The sequence below is a fragment of the Dasypus novemcinctus genome, chromosome X (assembly GCF_030445035.2).
Source record: "Dasypus novemcinctus isolate mDasNov1 chromosome X, mDasNov1.1.hap2, whole genome shotgun sequence".
Classification (NCBI taxonomy): domain Eukaryota; kingdom Metazoa; phylum Chordata; class Mammalia; order Cingulata; family Dasypodidae; genus Dasypus; species Dasypus novemcinctus.
In genome coordinates this window covers 55,831,160-55,855,779 of record NC_080704.1, presented here as the reverse complement: position 1 = coordinate 55,855,779, position 24,620 = coordinate 55,831,160, and the positions used below count along the sequence as shown (strand labels likewise).

At 39.5% G+C, this 24,620-nt stretch overlaps 1 protein-coding gene across 6 annotated transcripts in view; it reads left to right on the top strand.

The window, feature by feature from the left end:
- Positions 1-24,620, top strand: part of LOC101439939 (zinc finger protein 81) — a 98,947-nt gene that overhangs the window by 5,405 nt on the left and 68,922 nt on the right. For all 6 annotated transcript variants that reach the window (XM_058292221.2, XM_058292222.1, XM_058292220.1 and 3 more), the window contains exon 2: positions 3,021-3,267. In XM_058292221.2, the coding sequence (XP_058148204.1) occupies positions 3,196-3,267 (72 nt within the window). In that variant the 5' untranslated portion in view covers positions 3,021-3,195. The remainder of the gene's footprint in view (positions 1-3,020; positions 3,268-24,620) is intronic.

Genomic DNA, 24,620 nt, shown 5'->3' with positions numbered 1-24,620 from the left:
TTCTTTATTTTGTAAGATATGGTTTCTTAAAGTTCTTTAAACATATTTATAATAGCTGATTTAAATTTGATGATTACTAAAGCCAAATTTGTATATCCTAATGATGATTTTCTGTTGTCTGTTTTTTCCTATGTATATAATGTACTTTCCTGTTTCTGTGCACACTCATAATTTTTTGTTGCAAACAAGACATTTTAGATAATATATTGTAACAACACTGGTTTTAGAGTCCTCCGCCACCAAAGGTTTATTATTTTTGCTAGTTTATTGTTGTTTTTCTTTTTATTGCTTATTTTTTATGTGGGTTTCCCAGACCTATATATTTTAAAGATTTATTTACTTGCCCCCCCCCCCATTGTTTTGTGCTTGCTATGTTCATTACATGCTCATCTTCTTTTTTAGGAGGCACTGGAACCGAACCTGGGACCTCCCATGTGGGAAGGAGGTGCCTAATCACTTGAGCCACCTCTGCTTCCTAGACCTAGTTTTGTAATTTCTGTATTCACTGCAGTGTGTGGCTACTAAATTCTCTGCTAGCTTTTTAATTCAAACTCTTGTCTTTTTCTTTTAAACATTTTTTATTATACAAGAATATATTTATTATAGAAAAGATTAGAGATACAGATTACCAAAGAAGAGAAAAATAGAAATAATCATTGTTAATATTCCATATAGGCCTTTTTAAATGCCTATAGATATATAAAACTATGTATATATGTATTATTAAAATGTCATCTATAACATAATTTAGGACCTTTTTGCTTGGCAGTATACTAGGAATATCTTCATATCAGTGAACATGCACATTATCATTTTTAATGGCTGCGTGGTCTTCCTTTTTATTTTTAAGTCTCACTTTGTAGTGGTCACACCTGCATCAGTATAAATTAGTGGTCAGACAATGACTGGTAGATTTCCTTAAATGCCTTGCCTGTGTGTCTTCTGTCTTCTACCATTTGTCAAGAGGATCGGTGTGAGAAGGCACTTTTTCACTCTTCAGGCAGTTTACAGCCCGCTTTCACTTCCTGCTTGGGCAGGACATCAGGGTGAGCCAGAAGTGAGTAACTGCTACCTTCTCCTTTCCCAGGTCTTTCCTGGGCAGGTGCACAGCATTGCACATACACACACACTCTTTTAGATTCATTCCCCAGGAATACGTTGTTGGAACTTTACAAGTTCCCTATGGTCATATAGTTTTCTAGGATTATCTTTAACATTCCTACCTAGGCTTTTGTTTACAAACCCAGTTGAAACCATAAGCTTAGGCCGTTAAATGTTGCTAGCTGTTTGGTATTGTTTCAGCAGTGTTCCTCACTACCGCCCCAGCTCAGTTTTGAGTCAAATAAAATCTCCACCACGTGCTTAATTAACATAAAGACTTTCCAGGAAGTTGCAAGTTCAGATCAGTTATCCACTGCCCTGGGGATGGTGCTTTTAATAGAGCTACAAAAGTGGCCAGATTTCCCCATTGTATGCAGTACCCCTGTCATTTGCTATTACACTAGCAAGTTGGGAAAGGAGAAGAGATAGGAGTCGCCCCAAGTGATATTGGGGCATTTTCAGGACTTGGAGTTGTCCTCAATGATATTGCAGGGACAGATGCAGGACATTGTATATCCTGCCATAACCCAATGAATGGACTGGGAGAGAGTGTAAACTACAACATAAACTATAATCCACGCTGTGTAGCAGTGCTCCAAAATGTACTTATCAAATGCAATGAATGTACCACACTAATGAAAGAAGTTGTAGATGTGGGAGGAGTGGGGCGTGTGGGGATTGGGGTATATGGGAACCTCTTATATATATATTTTTCTATTTTTTATTGTCTTTTTTTAAAAAAATACATAGATCACAAAAACTGTGACATTAAAAAATATAAGAGATTCCCATATACCCCATACCCCTCCCCCTGCACTCTTCCCACATCCACAACCTCTTTCATCATTGTGGCACATTCATTGTATTTGGTGAGTACATTTTGGAGCACTACTGTAAAAGTTCCATGGGCATAAGAGAAGAAAGCTTCTTCTCTCTTTCTTTGGTACAAAGTCCTCTTTGTATTTTCAAAATTTAACTTGTTCATACCGTTTATTTTATTTTACTTATTTATTTTACTTTGTTGTTTTCTCTTTATCCCATTTCTTACTTCTGTTGTATTAATAAGTTCTTCATTTTAAGTGGGCATTTTCCCTTTCCTAACAAGAATGACTACATCTGTACTGCCTCTATTAGTTGATCAGAATAAAATTGTACCTCAACTTGGAACAGACACATCCTCTCCTGGGTTCCTTCAACAGGAGGAATAGTTTTTACCTCTTGAAGGTTTTGAGATAATTTAAAGTTTTTTGTCCCGGGCTATTAATATATTCCTTATGGCATGTCTCTTCTCTTTCAAGAAACTTAGTTTTTTTATTCCAAATTCACAGTCACATTTTCAATATCAATTAAACCAACCACGTGTATTTGAGCCTACCATGTAAGGTGTACTGAATTTGACTTTATGTAACTGAGCCTTCATTTCTGAATGTATAAAGTGGAAATAATAAAATATTTTTATTTTTTAGTTTAATAGTAATTATAGTAACACCTTCATGATGGCTTGTTGGGGAACTTAAATGAGGTACTTGCTTCTGTACCTTACATTGTTCCTTGTAATAACAGTACTTGCTGCATGTATTAAATGTTTACCTAGTGCCAGTCTGGTATTAGGTACGTTACAAACATCATCTTATTTGATTCTCAAGTGTTCTTGAGATAGTTTTGATTAATTTTGGAAACTAAAACTGAAGAAACATCTTCATATTCTCACAGCTGAAAGTTGACAAGAGTTCAAATCTCATGGTCTCGCACATTCCACTTTGATTAATAACCCCAATAGTTTTTTTACTGACCTTTTGTCTACTCCGCAGTATCCAGTACAGTCAACTATACTTGGGAGCCCCCAGGAAATATCTGCAGGGGGGTGGGGAAGGGGGGAATGCTGGATAATTCTGACCATGTGGACATTGTCTTTCTAGGTTTCTTGGAGTCTCTGCAGAGTTCTTGGGCCAGATTCTTTAATAAAGACTGCAGGATCTTCCTTCTGACTCCAGGAACTTCATTTGAGTCCTTAAACCCTCACCAGGCTCAGCTCCTAGGAAGAGTGAAAGAGTTGTCAGCAAGAGAGACCAAAGGCTGAGGTCCAGTGTGAACATGCCAGCTTACAGAAATTCACCTCGCAGATCCCAGGTCCTGACTACAGGGAGACATGGCAACTCCTGTCAGGTGAGAAGCCTGGGGCAGCAATTTATCCAGATCTTTTTAAAAAATTCTATTTTTTATTTATTCTTAAAAGATACTTAGATTACATAAAATGTTACATAAAAAATAAAAGCGATTTCCATATGCCCACTCCCCACACCTCCCACTTTCTCCCACATTAATGACTTCTTTAATTAGTGTGATACATTCATTGCAATTGATGAACACATTTTGGAGCAATGCCACTAAGCATGGATTGTAGTTTACACTCTTCAATACTCCAGAAGATATTGCAATGTTGATCATGGTGGCTTATATAATGACCTGTATCTGTCATTGCAGCATCATTCAGGTCAATTCCAAGTCCTGAAAATGCCCCCGTATTACACCTCTTTTTCCCTCTCCCTGACCAGCACCTTCAGTGGCTGCTGTCTCCACATCAGTGATATAATTTCTTCCATTGCTAAAATCACAATAAGTCTATAGTAGAATATCCAGATCTTTAAAGCCTGAATGAAAGATATTATCTCATTGTTGCTTTAATCAAGAAGGATAATTTTTCCCCTCATATTTTTATTGCATTATTTCCCTTTTGTAAATTTCTTTTTTCTGTCCATTACTGATATTTTTTATGGGTTTATCTTAGCTTATGGGATTTTAGAAAGTTTATTAAATTAAGGCTCAAACTTTATCATTCTCATATATTTTTTGAATATTTTTGGCCACTTTGTAATTTGCAATTAGTTTTATCTAAATTGATAAAGGGTATCAAATAGTTCTCTATGTCTTGTTACAAAAAAATGGCTCTTCCCTAATATGTCCCCACCAGATTCCAGCAAGAGGCAAGCACTCTTACTATTTTTTAACAGATTCTATTTTCCTTTTCATTTTTGGGCATTATCTATTGACTTTCCACTATGGAAGATGAAGATTTAGCTTTTCCTTACACCCCTAGCACAACCTTTTCTTTTCTCTGGAATTAATAATTGTCTGGTTTAGTCATTTTACTTTACTATATACATATTAATTCAACTCTTAAATTCTTCCCTCGTGTTAAAATCTCCTCTCCATATATTCAAATATGTTAGATAATAATCATAGCAATAATAATCACAATGCTTATATAGTGTTTACTATGTGCATGACACTATTATATATACCCTCTGTATATTAACTCATCTTCATAACCTCATGCAGTAGGTGCCATTGTTACCCCCATTTTATGGAGGGGGAAATGGGGCATGGAAAAGATCTATCTGGTCCAAATTCACCCGCCTATCAATAGGTGGAGTTGGTCTCAACTCAGGGCATCAATATTTTCTCCTTGAAGAAATATCTTCTGGAGGCTGTCGACTTGCTGATGTCTGGACTGGTTACTCTCTTGACCTGATGCACAACTGTTACCTTGATGCCTTCCCTTCACCAGTCTTCAGGAAGATCCCTTCACCTCAGATCCCCTGTTTTTCTGGATCCTGTGTCTTCCTCTTTCTTGATTTATCCTCTCATTTTGTGGGAACACATCCTCAAATAATATCCTTGAGAATAGATACATGACAGGTAAATTTAATGAAACGTTGCAAATTTGAAAATATCGTACAAAAATATATCTATTTAATATAACTGTATAAATGTATTTATAGAAATATAAAAATTTATAATTTCCATTAAAATAGAATATTTATAATTTCCATGAAAATGTAATATTTATTTTACCCTGACATTAAATATGTCTTTTTGACTGGGTATAGATTTCTAGATTGGAAATGATTTTTGTGCAGAATTTCAATAGCCTGCTCCCAATGTTTCTTAGCCCTTTTCTACTGATACACACATTTTCTTTGCATTTTAAAAAATTCTTCTTATTGGTTGTTGATCTTCCGATTCTTTTTTCTTTGCTCTACTTATTTCCATTTCTTTCTCTTGTGTACTTCTTTCTGGTATTTTTTTTTCTTGTATTTTTTTCTAAAATTTTATCTTTCAAATCTTCTATTGTGTCTCATTAATGTGATTATATATATATTTTTCAGTAGCTCTGTGTTTTCAGAATGTTTCTTTTCAATAGCATGTTATTTTTATTTTATGAATGTAGTATTTTATCACTCTAAAATATTTGTGAACATTATATTTTTGAATAATAATATAGAAAAATGGCTCAAAAATCTGAAAATATAAAATATATAGTATAAAGTCTCTTTTTTTTTAAATTTTATTTTATTTATTCATTTAAAAAATATTACTTTAAAAAAATATGAGGTCCCCATTCACCCCCACCTCCCCCACCCCACCACTCCCCCCACAGTAACACTCTCCCCCATCATCATGACACATCCATTGCATCTGGTGAGTACATCTCTGGGCATCGCTGCACCCCATGGCCTGTGGTCCACACCATAGCCCACATTCTCCCACGTTCCATCCAGTGGGCCATGGGAGGACATACAATGTCTGGCAATTGTCCCTGCAGCACCACTCAGGACAACTCCAAGTCCCGAAAATGCCTCCACATCTCATCTCTTCCTCCCATTCCCCGCACCCAGCAGCCACCATGGCCACTTTCTCCACACCAGTGCCACATTTTCTTTGATTACTAATCACAACAGTTCATGAATAGAATATCATTAAGTCCACTCTATTCCTTACTGTATTCCTCCTTCCTGTGGACCTTGGCTTGGTTGTGTCCATTCGATATCTATGTCAAGAGGGGGCTTAGATTCCACATGGATACTGGATGCAATTCTCCTGCTTTCAGTTATAAGCACTCTAGGCTCCATGGTGTGGTGGTTGACATTCTTCAACTCCAGTTAGCTGAGTGGGGTAAGTCCAATAAATCAGAGTGTAGGAGCTGAAGTCTGTTGAGGCTCAAGGCCTAGCTATCATATTGTCAGTCCAGAGATTCAAATCCCCTAGATATATCTTAAACCCCAGCACCAAATACAATTCCAGTAAAGTAGCATGAAAGACTTGTGAAAAGAGATCATATCTGAGTCCAGCTCCATCACATAGAAACACAGCTCCAAAGAAGGGCCAAACAACATGGCAGTGAACTCCATCTGCCATGACCATAGAACCTGTGGGTCTCTTTATCCCTCAAATGAACCAATACCTGGGGTTGTATCTACTTTATCTGTCTCTGAGACTCTGCTCAGGTGTGCATAAGGGCAATCTTTCTGACAACCTCCAGACTCTTTTTTAGAGATTCATATCCATATAAACTCATTTGTCCTTTCCATTTCCCCCTTACTTTAGGTCAAACAGCATTTTTAACTCCTGTTATTATATGTAGACAGGGATATTCTGCTGGTCCGCGTTGAACCTTTAATTCAAGGTCATTTTCTAGTTACGTCATCAGCTGGTACTTGGTAATGATCCCTCGGTGCCAGGGAGGCTCATCCCCGGGTGTCATGTCCCATGCTGGGGGGAAGGCAGTGCATTTACATGCTGAATTTGGATTCGAGACTGGCCACATTTGAGTAACATGGAGGCTGTCAGGAGGGAACCCTTAGGCACAGTGCTGCTCTAGGCCTTGTTCTTATTTCAGGTGTATAGGCTCACAAGCATAGTCATTAGTATCAGGGGGGTCACTGTTGGACCCTCATTCCTTCCTGGTCCTTGCCGTTGCACTTGGGGGACTGCTGCTGCTCCCCTAGGGACCATGACAGAGCCCCCCCGCCCTCCGGCCAGGAACCCAGTCCCCCCCCAGCTGTTGTTTTTAATTGTTTCCACTATGAGTATATCCAAACATTTCCATGCACCCTGGACACATGCCCTGTATAACTCCCTGTCAACCATATGTCCCCTGTCAATAACATCCCATACCAGTATTCCTCTGCTGCCACTGTTGAACCACTCTGTGATCCAAAACTTCCTGAACAGTGAAGCCCAATATAATATCAGGTTCCCTTAATAGTAATGGAATATAGCAATGAGTTTAAAGGTTAGATATAGAATATATATTGATTTGGAAAAATTCTGCATCCTATCTTTTTCTTTTCTTTTTTCCCTAATTATTGAGCTGCTCTTCACAAGAGCCTTTGATTACAGTAATTCATATATACAATATACAGTAGTCCCACATATCCATTATAAAACCTTTTCCTTTCCACAGAGATAATCTTTTAACTTATTCATATCATATTTACTGAAATTGATGTACAGATATTGAGACAATAGCTTTCAAACAAGGTAACATTTGTGTTTACATTGTGGTTTATACTCTAGGCTATACAGTTTTCTAAATATTTTAGTTATCCTATGTTTTACATTATGGTTTACATTATTAGTCTGTCGTCCCCTATATGTTTTTGGTGTAATATTGTGAAATTGTAAAATTGTGAAATATTGTAAGTGTGTGAAACACTTCCCTTGCCTTCACATTTACTCTGGTTCCATCTATTCAATATCTATTTCCCCCTCCCCTTGGGGCCCACAGTGACAGTCAATCTTCATTTCCTGAGGAGCCATGTTCAGAGATACTTGCAACAGTGCTGAGGGCCTGACCCGCTCAACTGCCCTAAATGCCCTGGGAGCTACCATTTCTCTTGAGAGATACAGTTCCCTCTATTTGATGGCATTTGTCCTCCCCAGGTTGTGGGTCTACCTTCACTCTCATTATATGGGTCTCTACCCAATGGTATAACCCACTCTGGCAAAATGAGCATTCACATATTCCCTAGAAGTCTGTCCTGCGTCAGGTTATCCCCTTTGAGTATCTTAAACAGGTAACTTTCCTAATTATATTTTGAAAAGGTTTTCTCAGCATTATACTCTCAACCAACACCTGACAATCTCCTATGTTCGTGTGTTGCCCCACCCTCCCCCCAATTTCTTGGGCATTATTACCCATCCGCCCATCCCTAGCCCCCCTCAAACCTCCAAAGCCCCACCCAAAGGTAACCCTATGCCCCCATTTTATTCCTTCCTTGTACACATACTTACCTCCAGCTTATCATAGATTTCACCCACGTAGATGTCAGCTTACATCCTTCCTCTACCCCCCGATTTCCTGTAAGCCTATCTTCCAGTCTCTAGCTCTCTGAGGCAGCTTGCTTATTTCATATCATTGAGGTCACGTAATATTTGTCCTTCAATGCCTGGGTTGCTTCACTCAACATAAGGTTCTCAAGATTCATCCATGTTATCACGTGTGTTTGTAGTGTATTTGTTCTTAAAGCCGAGTAGTATTCCATTGTATATATATACCACATTTTATTGATCCACTCATCTGTTGATGGGCATTTGGGTTGATTCCAACTTTTGGCGATAGTGAACAATGCTGCTGTGAACATTGGTGTGCATATATCGGTTTGTGTCCCTGCCTTCAGTTCTGCTGGGTATATACCCAGCAGTGGAATTGCTGGGTCATATGGCAAATCTATGGTTAGTTTTTTGAGAAACCGCCAAACTGTCCTCCAGAATGGTTGGATCCTTCTGCATTCCCACCAGCAGTGGATGAGTGTTCCCCTTTCTTCACATCCTCTCCAGCATTTGTATTCTTCTGTTTTTTTCCATAGCTGCCAATCTTATGGGAGTAAGATGGTATCTCATTGTAGTTTTGATTTGCATTTCCCTGATAGCTAGAGATTCGGAGCATTTTTTCATGTGCTTTTTAGCCATTTGTATTTCTTCTTTGGAGAAGTGTCTGTTTAAATCTTTTTCCCATTTTTTAAATGGGTTGTTTATCTTTTTATTTTCAAGGTATAGGAGTTCTTTATATATGCAAGTTATAAGTCTCTTATCAGATATATGGTTGCCAAATATTTTCTCCCATTGTGTCGGTTCCCTTTTTACTTTCTTGACAAACTCCTTTGAGGTGCAGAAGGCTTTAAATTTAAGGAAGTCCCATTTATCTATTTGTTCTTTTGCTGCTTGTGCTTTTGGTGTGAAGTTCATGAAGCCATTTCCTATTTCAAGGTCTTGTAGATGTTTCCCTACACTGCTTTCCAAGGTCTTTATGGTCTTGGCTCTTATATTTAGGTCTTTGATCCATCTTGAGTTGATCTTTGTATAAGGTGTGAGATGGTAATCCTCTTTCATTCTTCTACATGTGGATATCCAGTTCTCCAGGCACCATTTGTTGAATAGGCCATTCTCTTCCAGTTGAGAGGGTTTGGTGGCTTTATCGAATATTATATGGCTATATATATGAGGTTCTATATCAGAACTTTCAATTCGATTCCATTGGTCTGTGTGTCTCTCCTTATGCCAATACCATACTGTTTTCACTACTGTAGCTTTGTAGTATGTTTTGAAGTCAGGTAGTGTGATTCCTCCAATTTCGTTTTTCTTTTTCAATATGTCTTTGGCTATTCGGGGCCTCTTTCCTTTCCAAATAAATTTCATAGTTAGTTTTTCTAGTTCCTTAAAGAAGGCTGTGTTGATTTTTATTGGGATTGCATTGAATGTGTAGATCAACTTTGGTAGGAGAGACATCTTAATAATATTTAGTCTTCCTATCCATGAACAGGGAATATTCTTCCATTTATTTAGGTCTTCTTTGATTTCCTTGAACAGTCTTGTATAGTTCTCAGTGTATAAGTTTTTTACATCTTTAGTTAAATTTATTCCTAAATATTTGATTTTTTTATTTACTACTGTGAATGGTATTTGTTTCTTGATTTCCTCCTGATCTTGCTCATTATTGGTGTACAGAAATGCTACTGATTTTTGCGCATTGATCTTATAACCTGAGACTTTACTAAACTCATTTATGAGTTCTAGAAGCTTTGTTGTAGACCTCTCAGGGTTTTCTATGTATAGGATCATGTCATCTGCAAACAATGGAATTTTGACTTCTTCCTTTCCAATTCGAATGCCTTTTATATCTGGTTCTTGCCTCAGTGCTCGAGCAAGTACTTCTAAGACAATGTTCAATAGAAGGGGAGACAGTGGGCATCCTTGTCTTGTTCCTGACTTTAGGGGGAAGGATTTTAGGATTTCTCCATTGTAAACAATGTTGGCTGTGGGTTTTTCATATATACTCTTTATCATGTTTAAAAAATTTCCTTGTATTCTGATCTTTTGGAGTGTTTTTATCAAGAAAGGGTGCTGTATTTTGTCAAATGCTTTTTCTGCATCTATAGATATAGTCATGTGATTTTTTTCCTTCAATCTGTTTATATGGTGTATTACATTGATTGATTTTCTTATGTTGAACCATCCTTGCATACCTGGGATGAATCCCACTTGGTCGTGGTGTATAATTCGTTTAATGTGTTGTTGAATACGATTAGCAAGTATTTTGTTAAGTATTTTTGCGTCTAGGTTCTTTAGAGAAATTGGTCTATAATTTTCCTTTCTTGTGGTGTCTTTATTTGGTTTTGGTACTAGGGTAATGTTGGCATCATAGAAGGAGTTAGGCAATGTTCCTTCTGTTTCGATTTTTTGGAATAGTTTCAGCAGGATTGGTGTTAGTTCTTTCCGGAATGTTTTGTAGAATTCACCTGTGAAGCCATCTGGCCCTGGCCTCTTCTTAGTTGGGAGGTTTTTAATGACTGATTCTATCTCTTTACTTGTGATTGGTTTGTTGAGATCTTCAATTTCTTCTGTCGTCAATATAGGCTGTTTATGTGTTTCTAGGAATTTGTCCATTTCCTCTGAATTGTCGTTTTTGTTGGAGTATAGTTTTTCAAAGTATCCTCTTATGATAGTCTTTATTTCTGTGGGGTCAGTGGTGATATCTCCTTTTTCATTTCTTATTTTGTGTATTTGCATCTTCTATCTTTTTTTCTTTGTTAGTCTTGCTAAAGGTTTGTCAATTTTATTGTTCTTCTCAAAAAACCAGCTCTTGGTCTTGTTTATCTTTTCAAGTGCTTTCTTATTTTCTATTTCATTTAGTTTAGCTCTTATCTTTGTTATTTCCTTCCTTCTTCTTCCTGTGGGATTACTTTGTTGTTTTTTTTCTAATTCCTCCAAATGTGCAGTTTGTTCTTCAATTTTTGCTCTTTCTTTTTTGATGTATGAATTTATGGCTATGAATTTCCCTCTAAGTACTGCTTTTTCTGCATCCCATACATTTTGGTATGTTGTGTTACCATTATCATTCGTTTCAAGGTAGTGGTTCATTGCTTTTGAGATTTCCTCTTTGACCCACTGTTTTTCTAAGAGTGTGCTGTTTAATTTCCATATCTTGGTGTGAGATCTGGGCCTCTGGCCCTTGCAGATTTCCAGCTTCCCTCCACTGTGGTCAGAGATATTATTTTGTATGATTTCGATCTTTCTGAATTCATTAAGCCTTTCTTTGTGGCCTAGCATATGGTCTATCTTGGAGAATGATCCATGTGCACTTGAGAACAATGTATATCCTGCTGTGTTTGGGTGTAATGATCTGCATAGGTCTATTAGATCCAGCTCCTCTAATATACTGTTCAAATATTTTGTTTCTTTAATGATTCTCTTTTGAGATGTTCTGTCCAGAGTTGATTGTGGTGTATTAAAATCCCCCACTATAATTGTAGATGCATCTGTTCTTTCACTTAGTTTTTCCAGCATTTGCCTCACATATTTAGAGGCGCCCTTGTTAGGAGCATAAATATTTATGATTGTTCATTCTTCTTGACAGATTGTCCCTTTCACTAATATGTAGTATCCTTCTTTGTCTCTCACAATTGTTTCGCATTTAAAGTCTATTTTGTCTGATCTTAATATAGCTACTCCTGCCTTTTTTTGGTTATTGTTTGCTTGTAAGATTGTTTTCCAACCATTCACTTTCAGCCTCCATGAATCTCTGGGTCTAAGATGTGTCTCTTGTAGACAGCATATAGATGGGTCATATTTCCTTATCCGTTGTCCCAGTCTGAATCTTTTGATAGGTGAGTGTAATCCATTGACATTTAGTGTTATTACTTTCAAGGAATTATTTGTTAGCCATATTTTGATTGGACTTGTGTTTGTCATATTTTGTTTGTTTTTTCTTCTCTTTTTGTCTTTTTTGTTGCTGTTACACTCTCCTCCAACTCTGCCTGTCCTGTTTTTTCCTTCCTTCCTGCAGAACTCCCTTTAGAATTTCTTGAAGGGGAGATTTCTTGTTGGCATACTCTTTCAATTTCTGTTTATCTGTGAATATTTTGAACTCTCCATCATTTTTGAATGCTAATTTAGCTGGATAGAGTATTCTTGGTTGGAAATTTTTTTCTTTTAGTACCTTGACTATATCATACCACTGCCTTCTTGCCTCCATGGTTTCAGATGAGAAATCAGCACTTAATCTTATGGAGCTTCTCTTATATGTGATGGTTTTCTTTTCTCTTGCTGCTTTTAGAATTTTCTCTTTGTCTTGAATGTTGGATAATTTGACAAGTATATGTCTTGGGGTGGGCCTATTGGGGTTTATGATTTTTGGGGTACATTGTGCTTCTTGGATATGTACATCTGTCTCTTTCAGTAGATTTGGGAAGTTTTCAGCCATTATTCCCTGCAACACTCCTTCTGATCCCTTTCCCTTCTCTGCTCTTTCTGGGATGCCTGTAATACGTATGTTTGTGCGTTTGCATTGTCATTCAGGTCCCTAAGTCCTAGCTGGATTTTTTCTATCTTTTTATTGATCATCTGTTTGATTTCTGATGTACTGTCTTCCACATCGCTAATTCTATGCTCTGCCTTTTCTAATCTGCTGCTATTTGCTGGGAGTGTATTTTTGATTTCTTGAACTGTGGTGTTCATTCTTATCATATCTGTTATCTTTTTGCGTATGTCTGCAATTTCCCCTCCAAGTGTTGTCTTCATATTGTTAACCTCTTCCTTTACTTCGTTAAATTTGTCTGTGATATATGTTCTGAGATCTTTAATTACTTGTGCGAAGTTCTCCTCCCCTTCCTGGTTTTTAGTTTGTTGATTGGATTCAGCCATGTTTTCCTGATTACTGGTTTGGTTTGTAGCTTTTTGTTGCTGTCTGGTCATCATTTTTTCTTGACGGGTTTAATCAGTTCCTTAGTTTCTTTGTCTAGTCTTGGGGATTAATTAGCTGTTGTTTTTGCATAAGTATTATATCTTCTCTTTGTCACTTTGTTCTTATTCTAATTTCTTATTGCTGGCTGAGTTCACTTTGAAGCAAAGTATTACGGCCAGGGAATGGCAATTGTGTAAGAAAGGAAAATGTGTAAAGTAGTATTGGTAATAACTGTTAACAGAGCAAAAATATGAGATCTGGGAGGAGGGATATTAGATTCATGTAAGTTGTGTAGAGTTATAGCAGTAAGTAGAGTACCTATAATGAGGTAGTCGACTGAATATGTGAGGAATATGGTATGAATTAAAAAGCTAGTGTTTTCGTGAGAGAGGCAAAGAGAAAAGAAAGACAATAGTTTCAAGAGTTTATAAAAGACAGAAAACAAAACAAAGGTATTAAAATTAAAAGTTAGACAATTTGGGGATCAAAGAAAGGGAGGTGGAATATAGGAGAGACAGTATATGATGGAGGATATCAAGATGTGGGGGAAAGGGGATAGTGTTGGTAGCCAAAATCAATTCACAGAGAAATGAGGCAACGGAAGATGAGGAAACCCAGCAAATGTGAGGTGTTCCCTGCAGCACCTGTTGTATAATTAAGATAAAATAAAATAAGAAGAAAATGAGGGACAAGAGGAAAAAAAAAGAGAAGAAAGAAAGAAAAAAAGGGGGATTGGGTAAAGGGAGGGGAACAAGTAAGGAAAAGAAAAGATGATATAGAACAACAACAACAGCAACAACAAAAAAACTCTAAATAAATGAAAAAAAAAGACCTTGGTGGATACAATGGGAGAAAAGACTAGGAGATAATGCAATATTAGCAACCAGGACAATAAAAAATAAAAAATTAAATAAAAATAAAAAACCGAAACAAAACAAAACAAAAAGAAAAAAATACAAACGTTGAGGGCTAGGACAATCAAGGACCTCAGATGGACCTCAGGGCATGGTGGATTGAGGGATGGAAAGTCTGTGATATTGCAGACTCAAGAGGTGTGAGTCTCTGTGGTGTGTGCTACCAGGGTTTAGGGGACAGAGTCCTGGCAACCTCAAATCTGGTTAACAGAGAGCCTGGGAGCACTGCAGTGGAACACAGCCTTCAGGGATCCCCGCAGCAGGGTGCCAGCCCTATGGCCCCAGCACTGCAGAGCCTCCAGGAATCGCCACCGCGGTGTTGGTGCCGCGGTGCCGCCTGCCCCAAGGGGGAGCGTCCTACGTGCTGCCCCTAACTCCGTTTAAGAGAGCCTCAATTTTATCTTTTACACGAATCTTCTCTGTTACTTTCCCACCAAATCGATATCCAGACACCTCCTGCCCTGCAAAATCCTGAAACAGCCTGGTCCCGAAGAATTTCCAACGCTGCCCAGCTGCTTCTTTGCAGGAGAGACTATAAGGTGCACTCACTCAGCCACCATCTTGCCCCGCCTCCTCAAGACTAGATTCTTGTTCCATATGGATTCCACTCCATAAGTTACAGAGATATGTTAGCCTTTTAAGAGAAAGACCTACAGGCAACTTCCTGGCTTCCAGTCCTCTACTATCCAAGCTGACGATGATCATGACAGAATTTTAGATCCCCTATTACAAATACTTAATAATAAATCTAGAATTTGGAGAGGGAGGTTCATCTGGTTAGTATTTGAAAAGAGCAGAGAGCTAGAAGGGAGAGATTTTGAAACTCAGGGTCTCTTATTGAACTGTTGTGTGCCCACCAGACCTTCAGCTGGTCCACTCAATTCAAGTACTGTAAGGCCATTCCATCCTCATTGCCAGATTTGGGGGGCAGGCGGGGAGGGAATTAAAAAGAAAATCTCCTGGTAACCTAGGAAATCCTGTCCACAAATTTGGAAAAGAAAGAAAACAGTTTTATTATTGAATAAACATTAAACCAGGAGGTCACAGGCTAGCCTTCAATGATGTTGCAAAGACAGAAGGAAATCTCTCTCTTTTATATAGCCAAGCAGGTAAAATCCATTACATAACATGTTTTCAAGATAAATAATAACTTATCCTCCTGTTAGAGGACTTCACAGCGCTGTTTGCTATACATTCTTTCATAGTTTATTCTAAATTCACTTGGTAATTACTGTGGCCATTTGTGCTAGTTAATTGCCTTTATTTAAAAAAAATACTTGTATCTCTGTGACAAACTATTAATTACAGCTTGGATCAAGGCCACTTTCCAGGGTGAAAGGGAGATAGGGATGAAGTCTTCTTTCTTGCTTACATTTCAGAGATTTGTTTCCTAGGCCCTTAAAGCATTCCTGGGTTGTAATGCTGGCAAGAAGCTTATCTAGCTTTTAAAATGGTTTACATACACATCAAAGGAACAGAGAAAGTACTGAAAAATACAAGTTTTCTCAAGGAAATGCTCTAAGAAAGGGGAAGGGAGAAAAGGCCTCTTTTCCTGTTTAGTAACGGAAAATTCAGTATCTGCTTGTTACCCTTATATACTATTGGTTCCTTGAACCTTAATTCCCACAGGGGTGATGCAGTTTGCCCTAGATGGATGCCCTCATGTGCATTTGAGTTGCATTACAAGAATGAATACAGCCTGGGGAACCTGTTGCTTGATAGCCACCTATAAGCAAGCCTCGAATTAGCTCTCTGCAAACCTGAGAAATACCCTGGTAAAGAGCAATCAGGGCCTTGCTTTCTCATTATACCCAGTGAGAGCTGCAGGAACACAAGAGATCCATGGAAGAGTGTCTTCCAACACTTCGCTGGTAGTGAAATAGAAAATAAGGCATAGGCAAGGTCCAACACAGCATCCCAAGTGGCATCAGTTTGTGCAGTGGATCAGTTACAGTCACAATGTCTGGACAGCCAGGGTTATGGGAGCAACAATGAAATTCAGTTGGCAGTAGTCCACTGTAAGCCTCCAGCTCACCTCGGCCTTCTTCACTGGCGGTACAGGGCTGTTGTATTGAGATATGGTACCTCTCGCTATACCTGCTGCCTTTTAGTCTTTAATCAAAGCTGTGATTTGTCTTTGTCCTCCTAGGATTCTGTATTGTTTCTTTTTTTTTTTTTTAACATTTTGTGGGTGTTTTTTTTTTTTTTTTAAGATTTATTTTTTATTTCTCTCCTCTTCACCCCCCTCCCCTCAAGTGTCTGCTCTCTGTGTCCATTTGCTCTGTGTTCTTCTGTGACCACTTCTATCCTTATCAGCGGCACCAGGAATCTGTGTTTCTTTTTGTTGCGTCATCTTGTGCGTCAGCTCTCCAAATGTGCAGCGCCATTCTTGGGCAGGCTGCACTTTCTTTCCCGCTGGGTGGCTCTCCTTACGGAGCACACTCCTTGCATGTGGGGCTCCCCTACACGGGGGAAACCCCTGCGTGGCAGGGCACTCCTTGCGCACATCAGCACTGCTCATGGGCCAGCTCCACACGGGTCAAGGAGGCCCGGGGTTTGAACCACAGACCTCCCATGTGGTAGGCGGACGCCCTATCTGTTGGGCCAAGTCCACTTCCCTGTATTGTTTCTTTTTTTTTTAAAAAGATTTATTTATTTAATTCCCCCCCCCCCCGGTTGTCTGTTCTCTGTGTCTATTTGCTGCGTCTTGTTTCTTTGTCCGCTTCTGTTGTCGTCAGCGGCATGGGAAGTATGGGCGGCGCCATTCCTGGGCAGGCTGCACTTTCTTTCGCGCTGGGCGGCTCTCCTTACGGGTGCACTCCTTGCGCGTGGGGCTCCCCTACGCGGGGGACACCCCTGCGTGGCGCGGCACTCCTTGAGCGCATCAGCACTGCGCCTGGGCCAGCTCCACACGGGTCAAGGAGGGCCGGGGTTTGAACCGCGGACCTCCCATGTGGTAGATGGACGCCCTAACCACTGGGCCAAGTCCGTTTCCCCCTGTATTGTTTCTTTTGGACCACCTGGGAGGGGATAGGGAGATGGGTTGGGAAGTGGTATACATGTCCCACATATGGCAGTCCCTGAATGGCTGAATCACCTTTGGACTTTATGAGCATTCACAGAACAAGCATGTACAACATCAGCACCAACTATATATTCATCTTTGGAAACCACAGTAATAGTACATTGACACAGTCCAAAGGGCCCGGCCCACAGAGTCACTTTAGCTTCCTTTCTCCCCACTAATCCCTGCCTAAATTCCATCAGTTGAATTTGGGGGCTCCTTTCCCTGCTTGGGATCAGGTAGGATGGTCACTTGGGTGCCTATATCCAACAGAACCATAAAAAGTCTGAGTCCTTCCCTTCCCTGAAATTCTCCAACATACTCGAAAGGGTGTGTATGGCCTTTGGTCCCTCTTGGGAACAGGGAGACTGCTATTCTACCCATAACCATCATTCTCCTGAAAGCAGCTGATTTCAGGGTAGAAGAGGAGAGAGGAATCAAGCCTGGAGTAAGAGGGCAGCTCCATGCTAGTAAGGAAGTGTTTACATTTACCGTTGACTTTGAGCAATGTGTCAGCTGCTCAGGACTCAACCAAATGAGCCTCTAAAGTTTTCATGATACCTAGAGCTCTGTATCCGTTGGCACGGTCATCATTACTGACACCATCTAGTTCAACTTTGGAGATGCCTTGATTCAACAGCTATAGCCACTATTGCTTTCTGGTTGTGGCTGTGGGATTTATGACCATTGACTAACTCAGTCTTTACTAGCCCAGTAGCGATTTTTATTTTTAACATGGCCACCTTGATCTGGGCATTGGCTGCCTATTGTCACAATAACAATGTTTTTGCTCATATTTAACCTAAAGCTAGGAGATTTTTCCAGAGCAATGAAAGTATCTAGAATTCTTTGGGTCAGTTTCTCTCATTTTTCAGGGGGTCATCAGCGTTATAGATCTAATATGGGGCAGTGAGAGCCTGAAAACTAGTCAGTGCCTCATCTATGGTCTCCCACAAGAGTTTGTCCCATTTCAAGGAAACGTCACAAAGAGAATCAAAGCTGTTGTATAGCAGCCAGGACCCACCACAAAAATATTTGAAACCTTGGACTGTTGTCTCCAAATGAATCTAAGGCTGGCATGGTAGAAGGGGCTGAGCCTTAAGACATTCTAGGTGTTGCCATTCTTCCTTAACAGGCTTTATTTGCCTTACCCATCCATCTCCTAAACCAGCTTGCCAAAGTTCTTACTATTTGCCCAGTTTCTGCACATCAAGGTGATGATTTCGCTCCAAGATTAGGTTATAAAAGAATGATGTCCAGCCTGCTGACACATACTCTCTTTGACTCTTCTCACTTGCTTGCTCTGATTAAGCAAGCTCCCATGTTTTAAGTGCCCTATGGAGAGGTCCATGTGGCAAGGAACTGAGGGCACTCTTGGGCCAACAGATGCAAGAAATCGAATCCTGACAACAACCATGTGAATGAACTTGGAAGCAGATTCTCCCTTAATTGAGCCTTGAGATGCAGTCTCAGCCAACATCTTTTTTTAAAAAAAAGGTACTTAGATTACATAAAAAAATGTAGGGACTCCCATATGCCCCACTCCCTACCCCTTGCACATTTTCCCACATTAACAACATCCTTCATTAGTGTGGTACATTTGTTACAATTGATGAACACATTTGGAACATTGCCACTAAGTGTGGATTATAGTTTATATTGTAGTTTACACTCTCTCCCACACAATTTTGTAAGTTATGACAACATTTATAATGGCCTGTATCTGTCATTGCAGTGTCATTCAAGACAATTCCGAAGTCCCGAAAATGCGCCCATATTACACCTGTTTTTCCCCTTTCCTTCCCCTGAGAACCTTCAGTGGCCACTGCCTCCACCTCTTGTTTGGAGCCTTCTAAGACCCTGAACCAGAGCAACCACCTAAACCTATACCTGGGTTTCTTATCTACAGAAATGATTAGATAACAAATGTTGCTATTTTAAGATACTAAATTTGGGAAGCAGACTTGGCCCTGTGGATAGGGTGTCCATCTACCACATGGGAGGTCCGGGGTTCAAACCCCGTGCCTCCTTGACCCGTGTGGAGCTGGCCCACGCACAGTGCTGATGCGTGCAAGGAGTGCCGTGCCACACAGGGGTGTCCCCCGCGTAGGGGAGCCCCACGCGCAAGGAATGCGCCCCATAAGGAGAGCCGCCCAACGTGAAAGAAAGTTTAGCCTGCCCAAGAATGGCACTGCACACAGGGAGAACTGACGCATAAGATGATGCAACAAAAAGAAATACAGATTCCCATGCCTCTGACAACAACAGAAGCGGACAAAGAAGAACACACAGCAAATAGACACAGAGAGCAGAAAATGGGGGGGTTGGGGGGGAAGGGGAGAGAAATAAATAAATAAATCTTAAAAAAAAGATACTAATTTTTTTTTAAAGATTTATTTTTTATTTTTCTCTCTCCCCTTACTCCACCCCCCCCCAGTTGTCTGCTCTCTGTGTCCGTTCGCTCCATGTTCTTCTGTGACTGCTTCTGTCCTTATCAGTGGGACCAGGAATCTGTGTTTCTTTTTGTTGCGTCATCTTGTGCATCAGCTCTCCATGTGTGCGGCGCCATTCTTGGGCAGGCTGCACTTTCTTTCACGCTGGGTGGCTCTCCTTACGGGGCGTACTCCTTGCACGTGGGGCTCCCCTATGCGGGGAACGCCCCTGTGTGGCACGGCACTCCTTGCACACATCAGCACTGCACGTGGGCCAGCTCCACACGGGTCAAGGAGGCCCGGGGTTTGAACCGCGGACCTCCCCATGTGGTAGGCGGACACCCTACCCATTGCGCCAAGTCCACTTCCCAAGATACTTAATTTTGGGGATAATTTGTTACACAGCAACAGATAACTTGTACAGTTAAATTTTTGTTATTATTCAGTTCAAAGTATTTTCCGATCTCCCATTGTGATTTCTTCTTTTTCCCATGAGTTATTTAGAAACTTCTTTTTAAATTTCCAAGTAAGTATTTGGGCGTTTGCCAGTCTTGTTGATATCTAATTTAATTTCTTTATGGTCATAGAAAATACTCTGTTATTTTATTCTTTTTAAATTTATTGAGATTTGTTATATGGCCCAGCATATGATCTATCTTGGAGAATGTACCATGTGCATTTGAAAGAAAATATATTCTGCATTTGTTGGCTGTAGTGTTCTATAAATATAAATTAGATCAATGTGGTTGGTATTGTTGCTCAGATCTTTGACCTCTTTACTGATTTTTTTAACTTACTTATTGCTGAGAGAGATGTTGAAACCTGCAGTTATGATAGTGGAATCTGCTATTTTGTCACATTTTTCTTCATGTCTTCTGAAGTTCTGTTATTAGGCACAGACACATTTATGATTGATATATCTTCCTGATGAATTGACTCTTTTGTCCTTGTGAAATCTCCCTCTTCATCTCTGCCTTGAAGTCTGCTTTGTTTGATATTAATATAGCTACTCCAGCCTTCTGTGCTGGCTGTTTTATGGTATATATTTTCCACTCATTTATTTTCAACCTATCTGTGTGTTTATATTTAAAATAATCTCTTGTAGACTGCATGTATTTGGATCATCACTTTTTTGATCAATTCTAATGTTTTCTGCATTTTAGTTGGCGGTTTTAGTCCTTTATATAATTATATAATTATTGAAATGGTTATATTTAGGTCTACAATTTATTATTTGTTTTCTATTTGTCCCTTCTGTTTTTTGTTCTTTTCCTCATTGCCTGCCTTCTTTAGGAATAATTTGAAAATACTTCAGAATCCTATTTTAATTTGTCTATAAGTTTTTTTTATTTTTAAATAAAATTTTATTTTTTAATGTTTTTAACAAATCAGTTTTATTGGTACATATTAATAAAGCATACAATTCATCCAAAGTGTACAATCAATGGTATTTTATATAATCACATAGTTGTACATTCATCAATTATTATTAGAGCATTTTCATATTTTCAATAATAATAATAAACAAGAAACAAACAAATGAGAAAATTCTTCACCTCTCAATCTCTCTGTTTCCCTGCTGTATATAGCTTGTCTATAAGTTTTTTAGCTATGTCCATTTGAATTATTTTTTAAGTGATTGCTCTAGAGAGTTCAATATGAATCTGTATTAGTTTCCTAGGGCTGCTGTAACAAGTTACTGCAAACTGTATGGCTTAAAACAACAGAACTTTATTTTCTCACAGTTCTGGAGACCAGAAGTTTGAAATCGAGGTGTCATCAGAGTTGGTTCTTTCTGGAGGCTCTGAGGGACAATTCATTCTATGCCTTTCTCCTAGTTATTAGTGGTGGCCAGCAATCCTTGGCATTCCTTCGCTTGTAGACACATCACTCCAATCTCTGCCTCCATCTTCACATCATCTACTCCCCTGTGTCTCTGTGTCTCCTCTTCTCTTATAAGGACTTATCATTGGATCAAGGCACACCCTAATCCAAGATGAGCTCATCTACAGAGCTTAACTTAATTACATCCGTAAAATCCATTTTTTTCCAAGTAAGGTCATATTCACAGGTACCAGGGTTTAGGACTTGGGCATATATTTGGGGGTGGTCACCATTCAACCCACTAAAAATCCTTACAGACCATTTTCACAGTGTACATGAAATTAATGTTTCACCACTTCATAAAAATATATATACATCGTAAATCTTATAATGTAGTTATAAGTTTTGTTTAAACACTCACAGGTATTTAAAAGTAATTAAAAGAGAAAATTGTCTTTTATGTTGACCCATATATTTATAAGTTCCAATTCTTTTCATTCTTTTTTGAAGATTTGGTATCAATAACCCTTTAGGCTGAAAAACTTTCTTTAGTACTTCCTGTAGTGCAGGTCTGTGGCAACAAATACTTTGAATTTTCTTATATCTTAAAATATCATCATTTCAACTTTATTCTTAAAAAAATAAATCCTGGGCTTACATTTTAAGTTCTTCAGCATTTTAAAGGTATTAGTCAATCATATTTTGGCCTCCATTTCTTCTGTTGATCAGTAAGTGGTCATTTGAATTCCTGTAGGTAGGTGTCATTTTTTTTCCTAACTACTCTCAAAATCTCCTCCTCCTCCTCCTCCTCCTCCTCCTTTTCCTCCTCTTCAGTTTTGAACAGTTTGACTGTGGTGTTCTTAGCTGTGGTTTTCTGTGGATTTATCCTACTTAAGGTTTGCCAAACTTCTTGAATCTATAATTTGTCTTTCCAAAATTTGGAATGTTTTCACCCATTATTTTTTTTTTTCTTTTTTCTTTTTTTATTGACTTTGTAATAATATTACATTAAAAATATATATGTGAGGTCCCATTCAACCCCACACCCCCACCCCCCCTCTCCCCCCCCCAACAACACTCGTTCCCATCATCATGACACATCCATTGGATTTGGTAAGTACATCTTTGGGCACCTCTGCACCTCATAGACAATGGTCCACATCATGGCCCATACTCTCCTCCATTCCATCCAGTGGGCCCTGTGAGGATTTACAATGTCCGGTGATTACCTCCGAAGCACCATCCAGGGCAGCTCCATGTCCCAAAGACGCCTCCACCTCTCATCTCTTCCTGCCTTTCCCCATACCCTTTGTCCATTATGTCCACTTTTCCCAATCCAATGCCACCTCTTCTATGTGGACATTGGATTGGTTGTGTCCATTGCACCTCTATGTCAAGAGGAGGCTCAGATTCCACATGGATGCTGGATGCAATCCTCCCATTTTCAGTTGTAATCACTCTAGGCTCCATGGTGTGGTGGTTGTCCTTCTTCAACTCCATCTTAGCTGAATGTGGTAAGTCCAATAAATCAGATTGTAGGTGCTGGAGTCTGTTGAGGCTCAGGACCTGGCTATCACATTGTCAGTCCAGAGATTCAAATCCCCTAAATATATCTTAAACCCCAACGTTAACTGCACCTCCAGCACATTAGCATGAAAGTCTTATGAAGGGAGATCCCATCTGAGTCCAGATTCATCACACATAAACACCATTTCCAAAGAGGGGCCATCTGCCCTGGTAGTTAACCCCATCGGCCATGACCGTAACTCCCTTGGGTCTCTTTAGCCCTCAAAGGAACCAATATCTGGGGGTTGTATCTGCTTTATCTGTCTCTCAGACTCTGCTCAGTTGTGCATGAGGGCAATCCTTCTGCCAGCCTCCAGACTCTTTTTTAGAAACTTGTAGCCATATAAACTCATTTCTCCTTTCCATTTCCCCCTTACTTTAGGTCAAACAGCATTTTAAAGTCATGTTATTTTATGTAGACATGGATATTCTGCTGATCCGCATTGAACCTTCCGTATAAGGTCATTTTCCAGTTGCATCATCAGTTGGTAGTTGATAGTGGTCCCTCGTTGCCAGGGAGGCTCATCCCCGGGTGTCATGTCCCACGCTGGGGGGAAGGCATTGCATTTACATGCTGAGTTTGGCTTCGAGACTGGCCACATTTGAGTAACATGAAGGCTGACAGGAGGAAATTCCCAGGCACAATGTTGCTCTAGGCCTTGTTCTTATTTTAGGTTTATCAGCTCACTAGCATAGTCATTAGCATCAGGGGCTCACTGTTGAACCCTCACTCCCTCCCGGTCCCCGCCGCTGTACCTGGGAGACTGTCGCTGCTCCCCTAGGGACCACGACAGAGCACCACTGGCCAGGAACCCAGTACCCCCCCTGCTGTGGTTTTTAATTGTTGCCACTATGAGTATATCCAAACATTACCATGCACCCTGGACATATGTTCTGTACAGCTCCCTGTCAGCCATATATCACCTGTCATTGGTATCCCATACCAGTATCCCTCCATTGCCATTGTTGAAACACTCTGTGATCCAGAACTCCCCCAAATTTGAAGCCCAATATAATGTCATGGTCCCTTACTAGGGAATGGCATATAGCGATGGGTTTAAAGGATAGATAAAGAACTTGGATAAAGTTAGATAAAGAACTTAGATAAAGAATGTTGACTTGAAAAAATTCCACATCCTATCTTTTTCTTTTTTTTTTTTTTTTCCCCCCCTAATTATTCAGCTTTTCTTCACAGGAGTCCTAGACCACAGCAATGCATATATATAATATACAGCACTCCCACACATCCACCAGAAAGCCTTTTCCCTTCCACAGTGATACTCTTACACCCTATTCATATCATATTTACTTAAAGTGATGTACAGAGTCTGAGACATTAGCTTTCTAACAAGGTGACATCCGTGCTTACATTATGGTGTATACTTTAGGATACACAGTTCTTTATATTTTTAGTTATCCTATGTTTTACATTATCAGTCTGTCATCTCCTATATGTTATGGTGTAATATTACATGTTTTATATCCATCCTTGTGTACTCTCAAGAAACTCCTCTCTTACCCCCCATTTACTTTGTTTCCACACATTTAACGTCCATTTTCCCTTCCACCTTGGTGCCCACAGTGACAGCCAACCTCCGTTTCCTGAGGAGCCACTTCCAGAGATAGATGGAATAGTGTTCAGGGCCTAACTTGCTCAACTGCCCCAATGCCCTGGGAGCCACCCTTTCTCTCGA